Source organism: Notolepis coatsorum, assembly GCF_963971535.1.
Source record: "Notolepis coatsorum genome assembly, chromosome: 3".
NCBI lineage: Eukaryota > Metazoa > Chordata > Actinopteri > Aulopiformes > Paralepididae > Notolepis > Notolepis coatsorum.
This window is the reverse complement of record NC_140167.1, coordinates 31,867,329-31,887,197: the sequence shown is the minus strand read 5'-3', so window position 1 is coordinate 31,887,197 and position 19,869 is coordinate 31,867,329. Positions and strand designations below refer to the sequence as shown.

The 19,869-nt window shown below is 47.0% G+C and overlaps 1 protein-coding gene across 1 annotated transcript in view; it reads right to left on the bottom strand.

Annotated features, from left to right (window-relative positions):
* Nucleotides 1-992: 992 nt before the first annotated feature.
* LOC311225749 (syncoilin-like) overlaps nt 993-19,869 on the bottom strand; it is a gene marked incomplete at both ends in the record, with an annotated part of 40,791 nt that continues 21,914 nt past the window's right edge. Inside the window, one exon of the mRNA XM_084311143.1 lies at nt 993-1,071. Within this exon, the coding sequence (XP_084167269.1) occupies nt 993-1,071 (79 nt within the window). The remainder of the gene's footprint in view (nt 1,072-19,869) is intronic.

Genomic DNA, 19,869 nt, shown 5'->3' with positions numbered 1-19,869 from the left:
AGTACTCCACGGTTCTCCCTCATTGTTTGTTCTCTGCCCCTCACCCCCTCCTCTGAAAGGAATATGTAAAAACATCATGTATAGACATCAACAAATCTTTGTCAGACACTGCTGTCTAGTCATTGAGTGATCTCAGCCTCCCATTTACAGTTGACTAGTAAGAGAGCCACAATGGCAGTGATCTCAGCCTCCATTTACAGATGATTATACTAGAAGAAAAGACAGGTACTTGCCCATACCCCCTTAACGTGCCTTCCATTGTCAAATAAATTTGTGTCAATAGTGTCTTTCATAGTCTCACCCCACCTTGTATTGTGAAGCTAATTCCCAAACAGGAAGAAATGTAATGTACAATCACTTGGGTTCAATGAAGGTGTCCACCAACAGCAAATGAGACATTGGTCTCAATGGGTTCCCCTGGCTAAATAAAGGTTAAATAAAATAAGAATAGCTTTTTATGCCTTCACAATGAGCATCAAGTTTACATTAGTTTAGATTAAAATGTATTGTCATTATACAGTACAACGAAAACACGCTTGGCATCCAACCAGAGTGCAAATGTAATAGTAAACACTATGTATTGGTTTGCCCTGTTCTGTACTGTGCTGAAATAAACTACTCCCAACAAAGATGTACCTATTGAATTTAGATATTGTCAAATAATTAGTCATGGACACAGTTGTATGTCACAGAATAGTTGAGAAGAAATGGTGAATTTGACAGGCCTACCATATAAATCCTGGATGTTATTTGTTATTAAATTGATCTTGGAACATAATTTTTATTTAGTTTCAGTACAATATATGAAAATGTATTTTAACATGACGTGACTGTTAGGGTAGCGTCAAATCTTGAACCCAAGAGCAGAACACAAGGGGAGAGGAGAATGAGGCGGTTTAGGATGTTTAATTATAAGGTACCAAGCTGACAGGGTAAAATGATGAGAATGATCATGATGTGAGAATGATGATGTGCGACAGGTGAGAGCAGGGTCACTCCTGGTGATCCCTGCAGCAAACGTCCTGGCTGGTGGTGTCCCGGGGTGGAGCGTAGACCGGGCGGTGTGTGTTCCTACACACAGGGAAACAGGGTTAGGACAAGGCAGGGAGAGCAAGTTTAGTCCTCGTACCAAGGTAGGTGAAGCAAGGTCTCATATCAGGGCTGGTGATGATCTGACGAGTCTCAGGTGTGCAGATTGATCCTGGGCGACAGCGTGTGGAAGCAGGGATAGGAAGCTGCTCATATAAGGGGCGTGGAAGCAGCAGGTGAGAGAGAGGCCCTGGCTGTGATTGTAACAGTGACTCTAACCCAGGTTATATAATGAGCAAATTCTTAGCCACTGATTTAATACTAAAATGATAAAAGAAAATGTAAAGTGAACAAAGGGTTAATTTGCATAATTGAGCCTGCCCTCTGCTTCCAGTTCCAGTTCAGAACGTCCAGCCAGGTAGTGTCAGTAGCCTACTGATGTTGACTGAGCTTGGTTGGTAAGAATATTCCCTATAACTTTGATAAAGCGAACTCAAAAGTAATTACTATTGGTTTGTTTCAACAACACTAATTCTTTTTTTTGTGATCACTTTTTTATTTTCCATTTTAAATATTTACATGTAACAAAAGTACAAAACAATACAGCAACAATACACAAGACATCACAGGACAGTACTTCAACAATAATAACCACATCCCCGTGCTGTTAACAAATAAGGTTATCAAGGTGCTAGAAGGATGGCTAAGCTCGTTCATCTGGAATGGGAGGAAACCACGACTGAAAATGGCCAAATTACAGATGGATGGCGTTGATGGTGGTTTGGACCTACCTAATATAAGGCATTATCAACTATGCCGTTCCACCTCCTTTCTGAGCAGAAGCACCCACCTGGCTAGGCTACTTGTCTTTGCATACAATAGCTCAGGTCGTCATGAATCAAATTATCACCCCAACCCACACATGGTTAATGGTTTCACGGGTAGCATCTTTGATGTTCATTAGTATCAACGGGCCATCTCGAAGGTTCTGGGATCCAACAACATATGTCACAACAACTTGGCTGAGAGCCCATCGCTCAGCTGAGAACAAGAAAATGAGAAGAGCAAAACCAAAATACAAGCCCTGTACCAATTGGTGGGGGTTTGCTTGAGCTGCACCTCTCACGTGACAAATGGTCCCGACTGGAAGGATGAGACATTTCTTTAAGTTGTGCTTCAGAAGGAAACTGTCCTCCTCTGGGTGTTGTACAGAGGGCTAACATTTTCAACAAAGGCCAATATTGATTAAATAGATTAAATAGCTTTGATAAAGCAGGTCTTACTGTACCCATTGGTGGGGGCTTGCTTGACTGTTTTGAAACCACTGTTGTGAAACAAATTACATTGAAAAAATGTAAGTGATGTTGTGTAATTTTTTTTCCTTCTCAAAATAAAGAAGTTCAAGTAAACACAAGTTGTCTGATTATTTTAAGTTTGCTTTTGTGTTTATGTGTGTAAAACTATTTCTTTAATTGAATTAACTTAAACTAGAAAAGTAAATACAAACTAAATTAACAATGTAAGTTACATTGTTAATTTAGTTTGTATTTACTTGTCTAGTTTAAGTTAATTCAATTAAAGACATTGTAACTACAATGTAACTACAATTACATTTAAAACATTGTTTGTTTTTCCACCATATCTGTTGACAATATAATTTCTTTATATATTGAAGGCTACATCCTGCTACCTTTTTCAGCTTCTCTATTTCAAGGCAATATTTACAAAAACTAAACTAAAACTAGTAATTTCCTATACAAACATGTTTCCTACTATTTATGCACATAATAATCATTATAATCATAATGCTGGTCGGAGCTGTTCTGTGCGCACGCCGAGGGGCCATTTATGCGCGCGTGCACGTGACGTCATTTAAAACACAGTGCAACTCCTTATGAAATCACTGCACCACTGGGCACATGCAGGGCATAACCAAGCTTGGTGACTTATTTGATGGCCAGACCTTGATGTCCTTTTACAGCTACAGCAGCGTTATGGTTTACTAAAAACTGAATTTTTCAAATACCTACAAATTAGGCAGTTTATCACTAAAGACACCTCACTGTTAACCAATAGCTTCACTTCGCAGGTAGAGAAAGCCCTCTCCCTACAGCTCTCAAAAAGACACATCTATTTTTTATAATACACTAAATCTCAACTCATCTTTATCCTCCCTTGTTACCAAACAGTCCTGGGAAAAGGATTTAGACATATGTATTGCTGACGAGGATTGGCAGGAAACGTGGACCTATGCAAAAAAAATCTCGGTTTGTAACCGTATACTCAATCCATTCAATTTAGAATTCTACACCGCATACATATAACCCCTGCTCTCAAAAGTAAAATGGATGCCAATGCATCCCCACTTTGTTTTAAATGCAAGATACTGTAGAGATTGGAGATTACATCCACTGTTTTTGGTCCTGTGTGAAACTTCAGAGATATTGGTCTGACATTGTGGGGGAACTTTCTGATATTTGAGGTCCCTCTAGAGTTGGACCCCCTGTGTCTTCTACTCGGTCTCCCAGATGGTCATATTGTTAATACCAAACATAATAATAATACCAACATTTGCTGCCAGGAAAAACATCCTTTTATTCTGGATCAAGGTTCCATCAAAAAGATTGTGGCACAACATTATTATGGACTGTATTCCCTGTGAATACATCACATGCATGTTGCACTCCAAGTTGGACACTTTTTATGAGATCTGGGATCCATATCTGTCTCATATTGGACCTGCGCTGTCCGCCACTGTACTTGGTGGGTTTCCTCACTACCCATAGCCTCCCTATAGATCATTACTGCCTTGTTTTGTCGGCGCTTTGTGTAGCTGCAGGGGGTATCCCAATGTCTATAAAAGTGCACACACACACACACACACACACACACACACATATGTATGAGGCACACACGCAGGCACACACACACACACACACATAAGACACACACGTACACACGCTCACATATAAAACATACACATAAAACACATATTATTAAATACACACATAAAACACAAACATAAAACATACACACACTCATATATAGAACGCACACATACACAGCCTATTTTAGTCCAATTGATACTATCACTATCCAGGAGCAGACCTCTTAAATTACACTCTTGCTTTATATATTATGTAATGTAACTTATATGTTCCTGTTGTTTGTATGTCTGTTTGTCTTCTGTCTCATTTGTGGTAATGCACCTTTATAGTCTGTTTTGTTTTTATTATTTCCACTGTCATTATTGTTTTTTTTTTTTTTATCCACTTTTTCTCCCATTTTCTATATTTTCTCCCATCCCAATTTCGTATCATCCAATTCAACCCTCCCCTGTCACGAACGCTGTTTCTTGCCTCCCACAAGCCGGCTGCAATGTGGACTAAGTCATACATAGCACAAGTCCCCTCCGGTACTTGAGGTAACAGCAGTCGCATCTTTTCACCTGCGCAGCTCGATCTCTCAGTGGCGAGGAGTAACGCGTGGGAGGCTCACGCTGCCCCCGACACTTCCTGATTCTACTGCGCAGGCGCACCAACCGACCTGTAGGAGACGCGGTCCACAACGCCCGATCCCCACCCTTCAGTTTCCCTCCCCGTAATACGGCCAATGTGTATTACTGCGGACGACCAGCTAAACTGAAAACAATGTGGAGAGCTGGATTCGAACACGCGAACCCAGCGTCTCCACATTGGTGGCGAGTGCCTTGCCCACTACACCACCTAGCCGCCCTCATTATTGTTGTTGTTATTATTATTATTATTATTGTTATTATTAGTATTACCGTATTGTGCTGTCTTGTTTTATGTATGCGATAAAAAGAAAAAAACATTTATAAAAAAAATAAATAATAATAACCACAATAACGACAAGACAACTATAACAAAAACAACTAACGCAGAATACAAATTATATCATCACAGACACCACAAAAGACACTTCCTCCCCCACCCCAGGACCCCTCAGGACCAACATTCCGACCCTACTTCGCTACTAGATCATGGCCTTTACCTTCTCGGCCGCTGAGGCCCATATTAGAATAGAATAGAATAGATAGAATAGAATAGAAATACTTTTATTATCCCGTGGGAAATTAGACACTGCAAATCGCTCAACATTTAAACATTTAGACAGGACAGGTCACAAATTAGAATAATAACACAAATCAAATCAAGTTGCCTAGGATAAGAGTAGAGTAAAATAAAATAGGATAAAATGAAATGAAATAATATATACAGAAATAAATACAGTAAGAATATACTGAGCATACTGAGCATGGGGTAAACAATTTGGTCAATATAATTATAATTATAATTTAAATCTAAATCTAACTAAATGAAATATGAAATATATATATTCCAGTATTCAGTGTAACTAGGTGCAGTATGCTTTAGGTATAGTGTATTGTCCTCCTTGGGTTCCAATAAGACTTAGATCAATGTCTGGCAGCAGTCGCTGCCCCCTGTTGTGGAGCCTGGAGGCCGCTAGTCGCGTCCTCCTGCCACTATTGAGCTGCCGCTCTGTGCTCAGTGATGCAGTGAGGCACAGTGATGCATTATATAGTCTGATGGCTGTTGGAATGAAGGACTTCCTGTGCCGTTCAGTGCTACATTTGGGTAGTGTGAGCCTAGCACTGAACATGCTCCTCCTGTCAGCCAAGTCTGTGTATAGTGGATGGGTGGGGTTTTCCCTGATGGCCTGGAGCTTAGCAAGGCTCTTCCTCTCCGCCACCCTCGCTAGAGAGTCCAGCTCCACCCCAACCACGCTGCTGGCCTTCCTGACCAGCTTATCCAGCCTGGTTGTGTCCACTGCTCTCAGTCCGCTGCCCCAGCAGGTCACAGCGTACAAGAAGGCGCCCGCCACCACGACTCATAAAAACATCCTCAACATCCTTGTACAGACATTGAAGGATCTCAGCCTTCTGAGGAAGTAGAGTCGGCTCTGGCCCTTCTTGTATAGTGCTATAATCAATGTTGGATTGCCCAAATCCAATCACCCGAGCAGTGGAGATCTCCATATAAATGATATCCAAAAGTGTCAAAGACCAATTGGTCGTTGTGAGTTTCTCAGGTTGTTTCCACCTCATGGCTATCAATTTCTTGGCTGCTGTAACGCCTGTCAGAATGATTCTTTTTTGCTGTATGGAGGCCGGCAGTAGTGATATATAATTTAGGAGCAGTGTTGCTGCTGCAAGTGGAATTGTCAGGTTACATATGTTTGAAAGTATAGTTGTTATAGATTTCCAAAAGTGAGCCACCGGTGGGCATTCCCAAAACATATGCATACGTGCCAGTGGCGCTCAGAGCGCACAAAGTGCACCGAGAGTCAGCCACCAACCCCATAGCGCACAGTTTCCTAGGTGTGAGATACGTCCTATGAATATAATTAAAATGTATTTGCTGGTGATTAGGGTTACGGGAAGCCAATGTGACATTAGTCCAGATATCATCTCAGTCAAACTCAGGGTCTAATTCTGGGATGTCCTCTCAACAAACTATATCTAATGTTTTTATTAAGGCTGTCAATCTATTGTGGCGGCTACGTGGCGTAGTGGGCAAGGCGCTCGCCACGAAATGCTGGAGACACTGGGCTCGTCAGTTCGAGCCCAGCGCTCCACATTTGCTTTCAGTTTAGCTGGTCGTCCGTCCTAATACACATTGGCCGTATTAGGGGGTGGGAAACTGATGGGTGGGGATCGGGCGTTGTGGACAGCGACTCCTACAGGTCGGTTGGTGCGCCTGCGCAGTAGAATCAGGAAGTGTCGGGGGCAGCGTGAGTGTTGTGAAGGGCCAGATTAAACCGAATATATATATATTTATTTATATATATATATTTGATTGTATTTGTATGTTCTCTAATATTCCCTGATATCCCTTGTATATTCCTTGTACAATATGCATTGAATATCCATTCTAGCCTACTGAACATCCCATAATAGTCTCCATTCTACTATTGGTCGAGACCTTGGTGCCAGGCTGCCATACCCCTCAGACCCAGTTCAAACGTACCGCTCGACATGTACGAACAGGTCCTAGTTCCGCGTAGGAATTTGGCTACCGCACCACTAATGGGACTATTTGTTCATAGTGCGTATATATACTGCGCTACTAAAGTAGGACTTTCTTTTCAGTCCAGTTTCTTACCCTCCAATAGAGTCACAGACGTAAAGCCTCCCCGCGATGCCACGTGTGGGAGTAAGGCCAAGTTCGCCTACCATCGGTATTGAGACATCGTGTATATTAATATTTGAATAGTCATATTTGGCACTATATCGTCGAGTTGGACGTAGTCTATTAAGCTAATAATAGTCTGTTAATATATAGTGCTTTGTGCGGTGAGAATACTACCGTAGTCAGTACCCCATCGTTTCGGGCAGAGAACTGGCTGCTTACCCAGGGTGGTTGACCCTATGTGAAGCTGCACCCGAGGAGCCCCAGAGCCGACGAGCGAGTGGACCTGTATACCGGATTATTCTACCGACGACAGCCCGCCTTCCCAGGCACGGATTATGCTTTGGATACTTTGATTATTCTATGGATAAAGACCCCCGACACTACCGTGTGTTGGAACCCCCCCCCTGGAGAGGACACAAGGTGAGGAGACGCTCTGCAAGACGAGGTCTCTCCACATCTCTCCCCCGTGGACCGGAGAGAGCCGGCCCACAAAGAGTCCACCTGCTTTCATCTGTGGTCCAAGGATCGCCGGCGCATTGAACGGCATTACAGTGGGTTCTCCTGGGATACCCTTGGCCGGACGAGGCAGATGGATTCTACCCCCCCCCCCTCCTACTCCTGTCGGCTTACAAGCGACCGGATTAACCCCCTCTAGTGTATCCAGCCTATAATCATTAAAGTATCATTGCTGTTATTCCTTAACTATTCCAGGTCGTATATTTACCACCTGCGCCTTCAGAGATTGGACATTATCTATTGATATACCGACGAATACTCCTTGCCATAAAAGTGCATACTATTTCAATTCATAAATGTAATTAAGTGATTAAGTGTTTATTCTACACACCATCGCTGTGTAGGCAATAAAGACCTGTTTCTAATTCGTACATTTGTGTTGGATCCGTTTCATCTACGTGAGAGTGTTCATGATAATATATTTATGCCGTGTACTGGGTGGCCGAATATTAAGTACAAAGGTAGTGGTAGTAAGTATCATATCTAGTAATACAGTCAGGGAATTGTACCCCTCAGTTACAATTGGTCCTTCGAGCCGGATGGTAATTAGTGTAATATTAATATAGTGTTATTAATATTGAAATGGCCTATGATGAACACTCCACGAAACGATCCTCCTAACCAACGCCCGCAGCGCGAACGACGGCTCCCTCAGTACTTAGAGGCTTACGCTGTCAGTCAACAACCTAGTCTTCTACTAACAGTAAACGCGGTAAAACTAGAAAGTAAAAGTATGTCTAACCCCAACGCCCAGACTACCCCGACCATAGAGGCCCCTACGGGCTCTAATGTAACTGACCAAGTTCACGGTGGGGACCAGTGGGAACCAGACATGACTTCACACCCCGCCAGTACTGAAGAAGTAGTCCCTGATGAGTCCCGGGAGGAATACAACGCTACCGAGAGAGAACTCGGCACGGAAGAAGACGGGGAGAGCACCGTGGAGATAGAGCTCCAAGGCTCCGCAAGGAGTACCCCGAGGGAAGGCTCCCCTATACAACCGCCTTCTCCCAGCGAGGCAGAGAGGACCCTACAGCAGGCCTTCCTCATCAGCCTGAACGCCGCTGCTGAACGCGACCGACTGCAGATCCAGCAGCGAAGCGAACACGAGCAGATACGTCTAGAAATAAGACGCATTCAGATGGAAGAGAATGTGGCCCGAGAACGAGCCGGTGCTCAACGGGACGCAGCGCGCGACAGACAGCAGTCGCAACTAATAGAACAGCTGATCAGACGGACAACACCCTCTCCCTCCGCCAGAGGCTCCAGGAACTCGTCTAGACACACCTCCAGGGCGGCATCCCCTAGCCGAGTAAACAACCCTGAACTTGACCAACAGACGAGGTCTATACCCCCCACAGACCACCTCCCCCCACCGGTCCAAGCGAGACCTAGCAACCGGGAAGGAGCAGCATATCCTGTGGAGAGGCTAAACCAGAGACTACAAGCACTGGATGACCTAACTGAAGACGAAGAGGAAGAGGAGGAGAACCGCGCCCGAAGACAGCACAGTACTCTACCGGACCAGGAGGTCCGGTACAGCCCAGGCTATACTCCCGCGGAGCTGCGCTACAGACCCCCGACTCTATACACGGGTGAGCACGACGCACGACCCGCACCGAGGAACAGCACCTGGACAAGCGGGCCATGGTACACTGCCAGTACCAGCCCATACCAAGGAGCGGGAGGAGACTCGCCTAGGAGGCCTCTCCCCCAACGCTCGCCGATGTATCCACAGTCAGCGTCATACATTGGCACGCCTATGGTACCCGACTTCACCCAAGAGAACCGGGCCCAGTATACAGAACTCCGCATGTGTCTGGAGACCATGTTGGTGGATGTATTGGATGAACGCCACAAATACGCCATCCTACTGCAGCACTTAAAGGTGCCCCGCGCACATAATATAGCGCTCGCCTACGCGACTTCCACCACCCCATACACAGCAGCGCTGGTAGCATTGGACCAGAGGTATGGGCGCATATGGGATTACGTGATCCAGGAGATCCGACACATCGACCGCTTACCCCCAGCAATAGACAATCGAGCACTGGACGACCTGTCCATCAGAGTGCAGTCCCTGGTAGGGATGTTGGGAGCGCAAAGAGAGAAGGGGAAGTATGAACTTTACGCCAACTCAAATGTGGAAAGGATTCTGGAGAAGCTGCCGCCCGCTCGTCAGGAGCGCTTTAGGCGGCAGAGGGACCACAGAGACCCGAATGGCCCCGAACCGAACCTCCTCGATCTAGCAGACTTCCTGGCGAGAGAAGTCAGCAGCCTACGGCTAGATACATTCGGACGGAGCACCCCTGGCTCCAGAGAAGGAACCAGACGACTAAATGATGGAAGAAGATCGGTGACTGTGATGCACCAATCGGAGTCAGTACCGAGCAGCAGGAGCCACAGTACCCCCTCCAGAACGGAGAAGTGGAAGATAGTGTGCCCCTACTGTGAGAAAGAACACTGGCTAGCGCAATGTGACTCCTTCCCCAAGCTGAACGCGGAGGAAGCAGGTCAATGGATAAAGTCCAACAAGCGCTGTTTTCGCTGTGCGCGCTCACACATGGCAGCCGAATGCCGCTTAAAGAAAAGGTGCACCAAGTGCGATGGAGCCCATCTGGACATACTTCACGACAGTAACAGACGGCGCCCTTCACCTGCACCATCCAGCCGCAAAGCGAGCGTCATGTACATCGATCCCGCCAGCAGCAGTGGAGCCCGAGTACTCCTAAAAGTAGTGCGTGTGACACTAAGCTACCAGAATAAAGTCCTGGACACTTACGCCGTCCTCGATGACGGGTCAGAGAAGACCCTGCTGCTCGCCTCCGCTGCGGCCCAGCTAGGGCTGCGGGGAAGCGAAACCCAAATGACAATTCGGACAATAAGACGAGATTTGAAGACGATAAAGGGCGAGAATGTCTCATTCTCTATCGCAGCAAGCGGCCAGCCTGAGCGACGGTACCAGATTGCAGACGCTTTCACCAGCCAAGAAATAGGACTGTCGCGGTACACATACCCCGTCGCCAAGCTGATGGAGAAATATGCACATCTGCGCAAGTTACCGATCCCGCTCATAGACAATGCTATGCCGACCCTGTTGATAGGCTCCGACCATGCAGACCTCATTGTCCCGATAGACCGGGTTCATACCGGACCCCGAGGCTGTCCTGCAGCAGTCGAGACCCGTTTGGGATGGACTCTCCAAGGCCCGCTCGCCAAATCTCTCAACCGAAGTACAGCCACTAGATGTCTCCACTCCCGAGTCACAGAGGGAGAAACCGCACTCCTGCAACACGTAGAGCGGCTATGGAGCTTGGAACAAATGCCCTTTAAGAATGGAAAGAAAGACATTCGCTCTAAAGATGACATTTACGCCATTCACCTCCTCGAGACAGGGACCAAGAGAGTCCCGGTCAACGGCGTGTTGAGATACGCCACGCCACTCCTGCGGCGAGAAGGAATGCCTACTTTCCACGCCAAGACAGACGCCATAGAACGGTACCTGCTGAACACGGAGCGGCGCTTAGCCAAGAACCCCGCCCAAGAGAGTGTATACCGCGCTGAGATTGAGAAGCTCATCACAGCGGGACACGTCACAAAGATGGACATTAAAGAGGCTGACCAGACCACTGAATCGTGGTACGTGCCCCACCACAAGGTCCATCACAACGGTAAAGACCGCATAGTATTTAACTGCAGCTACCAGATCGGATCCCAAAATCTGAATAAAGAGTTACTGCCCGGTCCCACACTCGGCCCCTCCCTACTCGGCGTTCTACTCCGCTTCCGCCAGGAAAAGGTGGCCATCAGCGGGGACATTAAAGGAATGTTCCTGCAGGTGAGATTAGTAGAGGCGGACAAGCCCCTGTTACGGTTCCTATGGAGAGAGAAGCCAGGAGATGAGCACCCAGCCATCTACCAATGGGAAGTCCTCCCCTTCGGAACGACGTGCAGCCCCTGCTGTGCGACATTTGCACTACAGAAACATGTAGCAGAGGACCCAGCAGCGGACGAAGAGGTCCGACACAGCGTAAAGAACAGCTTCTACGTAGACAACTGTCTACAAAGCCTTTCAACCCAGGAAGAAGCCGAGGCTCTCCTGATTAAACTCCGCGCCTCATTGATCAAAGGCGGCTTTGATCTCAGGCAGTGGGCCAGCAGCGATCCGCAAGTACTGCGCAGCCTCTCCTCCGAGGACAAGGCAGCCAGCAGCGAGACCTGGATGGCTACAATCCCGGGAGAAGCCCAGGAGATGACCCTGGGATTGGTGTGGCGATTCAAAACAGATTCGCTTCACTACAGACACAAGCCCCTGACTACGGAGCAGGGAAGGCCGGCGGCGGCGCCGACCACCAGACGGAGTGTGTACACAACACTCGCCCGACAATATGACCCGCTAGGATGTATTCTACCGTACACCACCAGGGCAAAAATGATTGTACGAGCATTGTGGGACAAGGACCAGGGCTGGGACGACCCCATTCCCGCACACCTTGCATCCACCTGGAGAGAGTGGGAGATGGAGCTCCACTCACTCCCAGGCGTTAATATGCGCCGAAGCTACTTCCCACCCACGGTGAGGCCAGAGACATGTAAAATGGACTTACACGTCTTCAGTGACGCCTCAGAGGTCGCATACGGATCAGTAGCCTACTTGCGGGCCCAAGACCAAGGGGGAGAGATCTACACAGCATTTGTCCTCGCCCGCTCGAGAATAGCCCCACGCAAGCAACAATCCATCCCACGTCTAGAGCTCTGCGCAGCCCTAGCCGGAGCGCACCTAGCCACGCTCATCCAACGTGAGCTCACCATACCGGTGTCTAGAACAATCCTGTGGTCAGATTCCACGACGGTACTCGCCTGGATCAAATCGGACTCATGCAAGTACAAAGTCTTCGTGGGAGTCAGAGTCACCGAGATTCAAGACTTAACCGAAGAGTTAACCGGAGAAACAGAGTGGCGCTACGTTGATACAAAACAGAACCCAGCTGACGTCATCACCCGGGGGATGCCCCTGGATGACCTCACCCGTCGCAATGTCTACAGTGACGGCCCCGCATTCCTAAGACTCCCGGAAGGACAGTGGCCCATGCCTATCCCGAGGGCAGCAAGTCCAGAGGAGGTGGAAATTAAGAAGTCTGTGTTCTGTGGATTGAGCACCGTAGCCTCCACCGACCCTAACATAAACGATTGCACGTCCATAGAGAGTGCACAACAAAGAACATTCCTGCGGTACCACCCGGAGTGCAAGTCCCCCGCTGATATGTCAGCAGCTAACTACGAGGAAGCAGAATTGCTTCTACTGCAGCGAGCCCAGAGAGACTCGTTCCCCGATGAATTGGCCTGTCTACAGGGAGGAAAGCCCGTCCCATCCGACAGCAGATTAATTCATCTGGCCCCCGAGAGCGACGCTCACACCCTCATCAGAGTGGGTGGTCGCCTACGCAGAGCCCCCAATCTACCGGATGACATTAAATACCCGATCGTATTGAACAGCCGACACAAGGTCACAGAGCTGATTATAAAGAAATACGATGAGGATGTACATCACGCAGGAGCAGAAAGAGTCCTCACGGAGATTGAGGGAGTACTTAACTCGAAGCCCCTCGGATATGTCTCCAGTGATGTGGCGGATATCGACCCAGTTACCCCCAACACACTCCTGATGGGGCGGCTAGATCCCACATTACCCCAGACAATGTACCGGCCTGAAGAAGCGAACGGCCGACGAATGTGGAGGTACAGCCAAGTATTAGCCGACAAGTTTTGGAACAGTTTCCTACTGCACTACCTACCGTCTCTACAGACCCACCAGAAGTGGGTAAAGGAGAGAGACAATTTGACAGAAGGAACAGTCGTCATGATTATTGATCAATCACTGCCCAGAGCTATGTGGCCGGCCGGCCGCGTAAGCAAAGTGATCACCGGTGCCGACGGCAAGGTCCGAGCAGCTGAAGTGCTCGTCCAGGGTCGCACTTACACCCGTCCCGTGGCAAGGCTCATAGAACTGCCTCGACTCCCAGACACAATCGATGATGACCATGACCCTACAACCCTATGACTTTGTGAAGTTGACTGACCCCTACAGCAAACCCTTATGTGTAAATAGACAACGCGATTAATCTGTCTCCGTTTAACTGATTAGGTCCGGGACCTATTCAGGGGGTGGCTGTTGTGAAGGGCCAGATTAAACCGAATATATATATTTATTTATATATATATATTTGATTGTATTTGTATGTTCTCTAATATTCCCTGATATCCCTTGTATATTCCTTGTACAATATGCATTGAATATCCATTCTAGCCTACTGAACATCCCATAATAGTCTCCATTCTACTATTGGTCGAGACCTTGGTGCCAGGCTGCCATACCCCTCAGACCCAGTTCAAACGTACCGCTCGACATGTACGAACAGGTCCTAGTTCCGCGTAGGAATTTGGCTACCGCACCACTAATGGGACTATTTGTTCATAGTGCGTATATATACTGCGCTACTAAAGTAGGACTTTCTTTTCAGTCCAGTTTCTTACCCTCCAATAGAGTCACAGACGTAAAGCCTCCCCGCGATGCCACGTGTGGGAGTAAGGCCAAGTTCGCCTACCATCGGTATTGAGACATCGTGTATATTAATATTTGAATAGTCATATTTGGCACTATATCGTCGAGTTGGACGTAGTCTATTAAGCTAATAATAGTCTGTTAATATATAGTGCTTCGTGCGGTGAGAATACTACCGTAGTCAGTACCCCATCGTTTCGGGCAGAGAACTGGCTGCTTACCCAGGGTGGTTGACCCTATGTGAAGCTGCACCCGAGGAGCCCCAGAGCCGACGAGCGAGTGGACCTGTATACCGGATTATTCTACCGACGACAGCCCGCCTTCCCAGGCACGGATTATGCTTTGGATACTTTGATTATTCTATGGATAAAGACCCCCGACACTACCGTGTGTTGGAACCCCCCCCCTGGAGAGGACACAAGGTGAGGAGACGCTCTGCAAGACGAGGTCTCTCCACATCTCTCCCCCGTGGACCGGAGAGAGCCGGCCCACAAAGAGTCCACCTGCTTTCATCTGTGGTCCAAGGATCGCCGGCGCATTGAACGGCACTACAGTGGGTTCTCCTGGGATACCCTTGGCCGGACGAGGCAGATGGATTCTACCCCCCCCCCCTCCTACTCCTGTCGGCTTACAAGCGACCGGATTAACCCCCTCTAGTGTATCCAGCCTATAATCATTAAAGTATCATTGCTGTTATTCCTTAACTATTCCAGGTCGTATATTTACCACCTGCGCCTTCAGAGATTGGACATTATCTATTGATATACCGACGAATACTCCTTGCCATAAAAGTGCATACTATTTCAATTCATAAATGTAATTAAGTGATTAAGTGTTTATTCTACACACCATCGCTGTGTAGGCAATAAAGACCTGTTTCTAATTCGTACATTTGTGTTGGATCCGTTTCATCTACGTGAGAGTGTTCATGATAATATATTTATGCCGTGTACTGGGTGGCCGAATATTAAGTACAAAGGTAGTGGTAGTAAGTATCATATCTAGTAATACAGTCAGGGAATTGTACCCCTCAGTTACAGTGAGCCTCCCACGCGTTACTCCTCGCCACTGAGAGATCGAGCTGCGCAGGTGAAAAGATGCGACTGCTGTTACCTCAAGTACCGGAGGGGACTTGTGCTATGTATGACTTAGTCCACATTGCAGCCGGCTTGTGGGAGGCAAGAAACAGCGTCCGTGACAGGGGAGGGTTGAATTGGATGATACGAAATTGGGATGAGAGAAAAAATATAGAAAATGGGAGAAAAAGTGGATAAAAAAAAAGGCTGTCAATCTATTAAAATATTTAATCTGATTAATCGCATGATTGTCCATAGTTAATCGTGATTAATTGCAAATTAATCACATATTTTGTATCTGTTCTAAATCTTGTTGTTTTTGTTGACACCAGCCACAGGGAGGTGCTGGTCATAGAAGTAGGCTGTGCCTTTGATCTGTACATGGACCAGGCCTTCCGGAACAAGTATATCAAATACCAACCACTGCTCAATGTGATGGCCAACTTTGGGTACAGGTGTAGATACACTATAAAATCAGTTTATTTACAGTGCAATGAAATAGTTCTGGATTACTGTTACTGTACAGTTCAAAGTCATCTTTACCTTCTGTTTGGTATCCACAGTTTAAAACCTGACAGTCTTCCCTCTTGTCTGACACCCACTCTTAATGGTTTATATTGTATATATCAGTAAACACAATGGGTTTGATAAGCGATTGTTTTGATAAGGACCCCACAGAGATGCAAATATTCAATTAGAATCCAGGTACTTTCTGTGTGGAGTTGGCATGTTCTCCCTGTGTCTTTGTGGGTTTCCTCCCCGCAACTGACTGTGGTGTTTTACAGTTCAGACCGATCTGGTACAGTAGCTCTGACTGTTCTACTCTGTATTGTATATTGTATATATTGAACACTTTTGTTTTGAACACTTTTGTTTACTTGTTAGGTACTTTTGACTTCTATTTTTGACTTATCTATTTATTTTTTATCTAGCACACTCTCAGGAGCAGAACAGGAAAAAGCATTTCATATAAAAGTATTCTGTATTTTTGTATGACAACTAATAAAGAAACTTGAGAAACTTGACTGTGGGGTTTTACAGTTCAAACATACACAGCCTCCGTCAGAGGAGAGGATAAAGGCTCTGTCGGGCAGCTGACCATATCTCCTCCATCACACACAGATGACCAGATACACATTCCACACAGGTTCAAGTTGAAGAAGTTTAATTTTAATGTACTGAATAATACGGTACTTAAATGAATGTTCAATTCATCAAGACATTTAGAGACATACAAATATACAGTACTATACAATAACATAGAATGTGAAGTTGAAAACCTTGTGAGAATGGTTCATGTTTAACATAGCTTTTAACATTAGTTCAACATTAATAAAGTAGTCAAAACGTGGGCCAAAATAATAGCAACTTTACATTCACATAGCGTTAGTTGGGTGTTTACAGGCAGGGGCGTAATTATGGGGGGGGGGACACGGGGGACATGTCCCCTGCATGTTTTCAGATGGCAGTTATTGTCCCCTGCACCTTTTTACAGTCCAAAACAATGTTACACGATAATAAACGGTGACGCGATGCGGCACTATTGGACCACGCGGCAAACGGCTGCTTGTTCCATCTGAGCTCAGGTCTCTGACGACCTGAGCCATTGTCATGCAAAGTCAAGACAAGTACCAAGGTGAGCACCCGACGAGGGCACGCGTTAAGTATACCGACCACAGCTGTCTTTGCGTAACAACAGCCATGTTGTCAGGTGTGCTCAAATACAGGCACGCGGGAAGTGAGTCAGACTTGGGGGTGTGGCGGTCGGAGTCGAGATAAATAATAATAATAACGTCATATTAAATGCATGCGCGAAGCGCATCATTCGTGATTTTCCATTCATTTGAAAGATCAATATTATACACTACAACAGACAAACTTGAACACCAACATGTGGACAGTTCACACACGAAATGCAGCAGTTTCGTTTCGCACACCGCACAGGATCTGTGTGTGTGTGTGTGTGTCACTGACTGTCACAACAACAATCCCCGCAGGAGCGATAATAAACACACATTACCTATTCCGGAGACGGTAGAACACCGATGGTGGTCTTGCGTTCAGGAGTGGTGGAAATAAACTCCTTCATGACAACATGAATGTCCAGTGAGTCCAGAATATCCTGATGTATATGCAGCAAGTCCAGGTTATTATTATTAAAGAAATCGTTTTTGAGAAATTTCTTTTCTGAGACACAAGTAAACACACTCTCCACTTCAGTCAGTCCTCCCTCTCTGCAATTCGTTCCCGCATACAACATCGCTGACAGATATATTCCTTTACTGCGAATTGTCCCAAAAACTATTCTATTCGAATCCCAACTGGTTCATGCGTCGGCTACACGCTTGCGGCTTTTTTAATAACACTGCATTATCGAGACAGCGCCCCTATGAGGATCTGGCAATGAATTCCAAGAGTAGTGCCAATCTGGCAATCTGAATTCCAATCTGCAGTGCCGCTCGCTCAGTGACATTGAGTAGCCTCGGTATTACAATGTAATAAAGGCCAAAACAACCTTGCAGTTGCAGTTACACTCCCCGCCAGCAGGGGGTGCTGCAGCCCCCGCCGCACCCCCCCTTGCCGCGTCCTTGCTCAAATACATAGCACCCATCCCCTCAAAGTTTGGTGTGAAACTGTGAACGATGGTCTGTGTGATTGCCATGATTGCTTGGTGTCTGTGAAATATCTGTCTATGACCCGAGACTCGCGCGGTGTTATGACTTCACTTGTCATAAGTGAATTGTAGAAACAACTCACCAAAATGGACTATTGCAAAACTGATAAAAATAAATCTACGAAGGGGGGAAACCCCCCCGCCCCCACCCGACAGCAACCATACAACTATACAGCACCGGACTGACTTTTAATGAAACAACGCCACTGACCACGCCCCCAAATGTGTCCCCTCCACCATTGAAAACAAAATTACGCCCTTGTTTACAGGGAATATTAGCTAACGTGCGTTAGCTAGCTAACGTTAGGTTAGTGCAGAACTAGCCCCCAGCTGCAATCCCGGAGCGTGCGTTAGCTCACCACTAAAGCAAATTACAGACGGAAAATAGGCCCTAATGTCCAAAATAGCAAAGGTGCCCCGGCCTAAGGTACTGTAATAAAAACGTGAGTTATACTATGAGCAGGAGAAACTGCTCATTTAGCAGGGGAAGCTGCTCTTTTGTCTAAGCCCGTCAATGAGTCAACAACACAACCAGTTTACAAAAGATACAAGGTTTATTAATTAAAACATATGAGCCATGAAGCCGATACTAATTTCCCCTCCCGAGACATGACAGGGTTAGCAGAACCAGAGAATGCAGCGGGTACAGCCAGGCGTCCCTTAGGTAAATTATATCACCTCTAGGCTAAGCACACTATAAATTACAGCACTTATATATATAGGTAAAACCCTTCACCTCTAGGTAGCGCACATATCACAGCACACTTTTATTTTTTTTTAACTTAAATTTTTATTTGCAGTTTTAGTTTTAGTTTACAAACATACATCAGACAATACATTCAAATAACAGAAATAATAAAGAAATATCCCCATCCTCCCGCCATCCACCCCAAGAGATAGGGCTCCCCCATATCCCAGATCCTCTATACACGGAGCCGGGCTCCAGCGACATGGGTCCCTTGAATCGACTGGGCCCGGCCCAGTAGAGGGGAGTGCAGGGGGCTCCCCCCCACTGAGCCAAGTCCACCACCTCCCATGTCCCAAAGAACCCCACCCCCCGCACTTCGACCCCACAATACACAAGACCCCACTCTCCGGGCCAAAACGATAGTCCCCCCCCCCCCCCCCGATAGAAGAGAGGATAGGGGACTCCCCCCCACCGAGCCCAGCCCGTTACCTCCCATGTCCCCAAGATCCCCACCCCACGCACACCGATCCCACAACACACAAGGCCCCCCTGGGCAAAGCTCATCCACTCTGACCCCCCCAATAGGCCTCCCCAAGAATCAGAGCACCCCCATATCCCAGGCCCACTAGTAGGACTCCCCAATATCCCAGGACCTCTATACACGGAGCCGGGCACCTGCAACACGGGTCCCTTGAATTTGTTGGGCCAGGCCCAGTAGAGGGGAGTGCAAGGGGCTCCCCCCCACCGAACCCAGCCCGTTACCTCCCATGTCACAGATACCCCCCCCGCACATCGACCCCACAACACACAAGACCCCACCACCGACCCCGCAACAAGCAAGGCCCCCCGGAACACGCAAGGCCCCCCTCTCCCGGGTCGATCCGCCGATACTATGGCCCCCCCCCCCCGACACTCCCCCCCCCACTGCCGCATTTATGAAAAAATAAAACTGACAACACAATAAGACAATTGGCACTTCCCAGGTTTTTACCCCCGTTGGCGGGCCGGAGGGATAAGGCTCTCCTGGAGAGGCCCCTCCTATAACGACAGAGATATCCCCAATGGGGATTCTCCAATGCCCCTATTATTGTCCAACATTTCATTTGAATTTCTTTTCTTTCATATGATAGTACAGTTCCAGAGCTCCC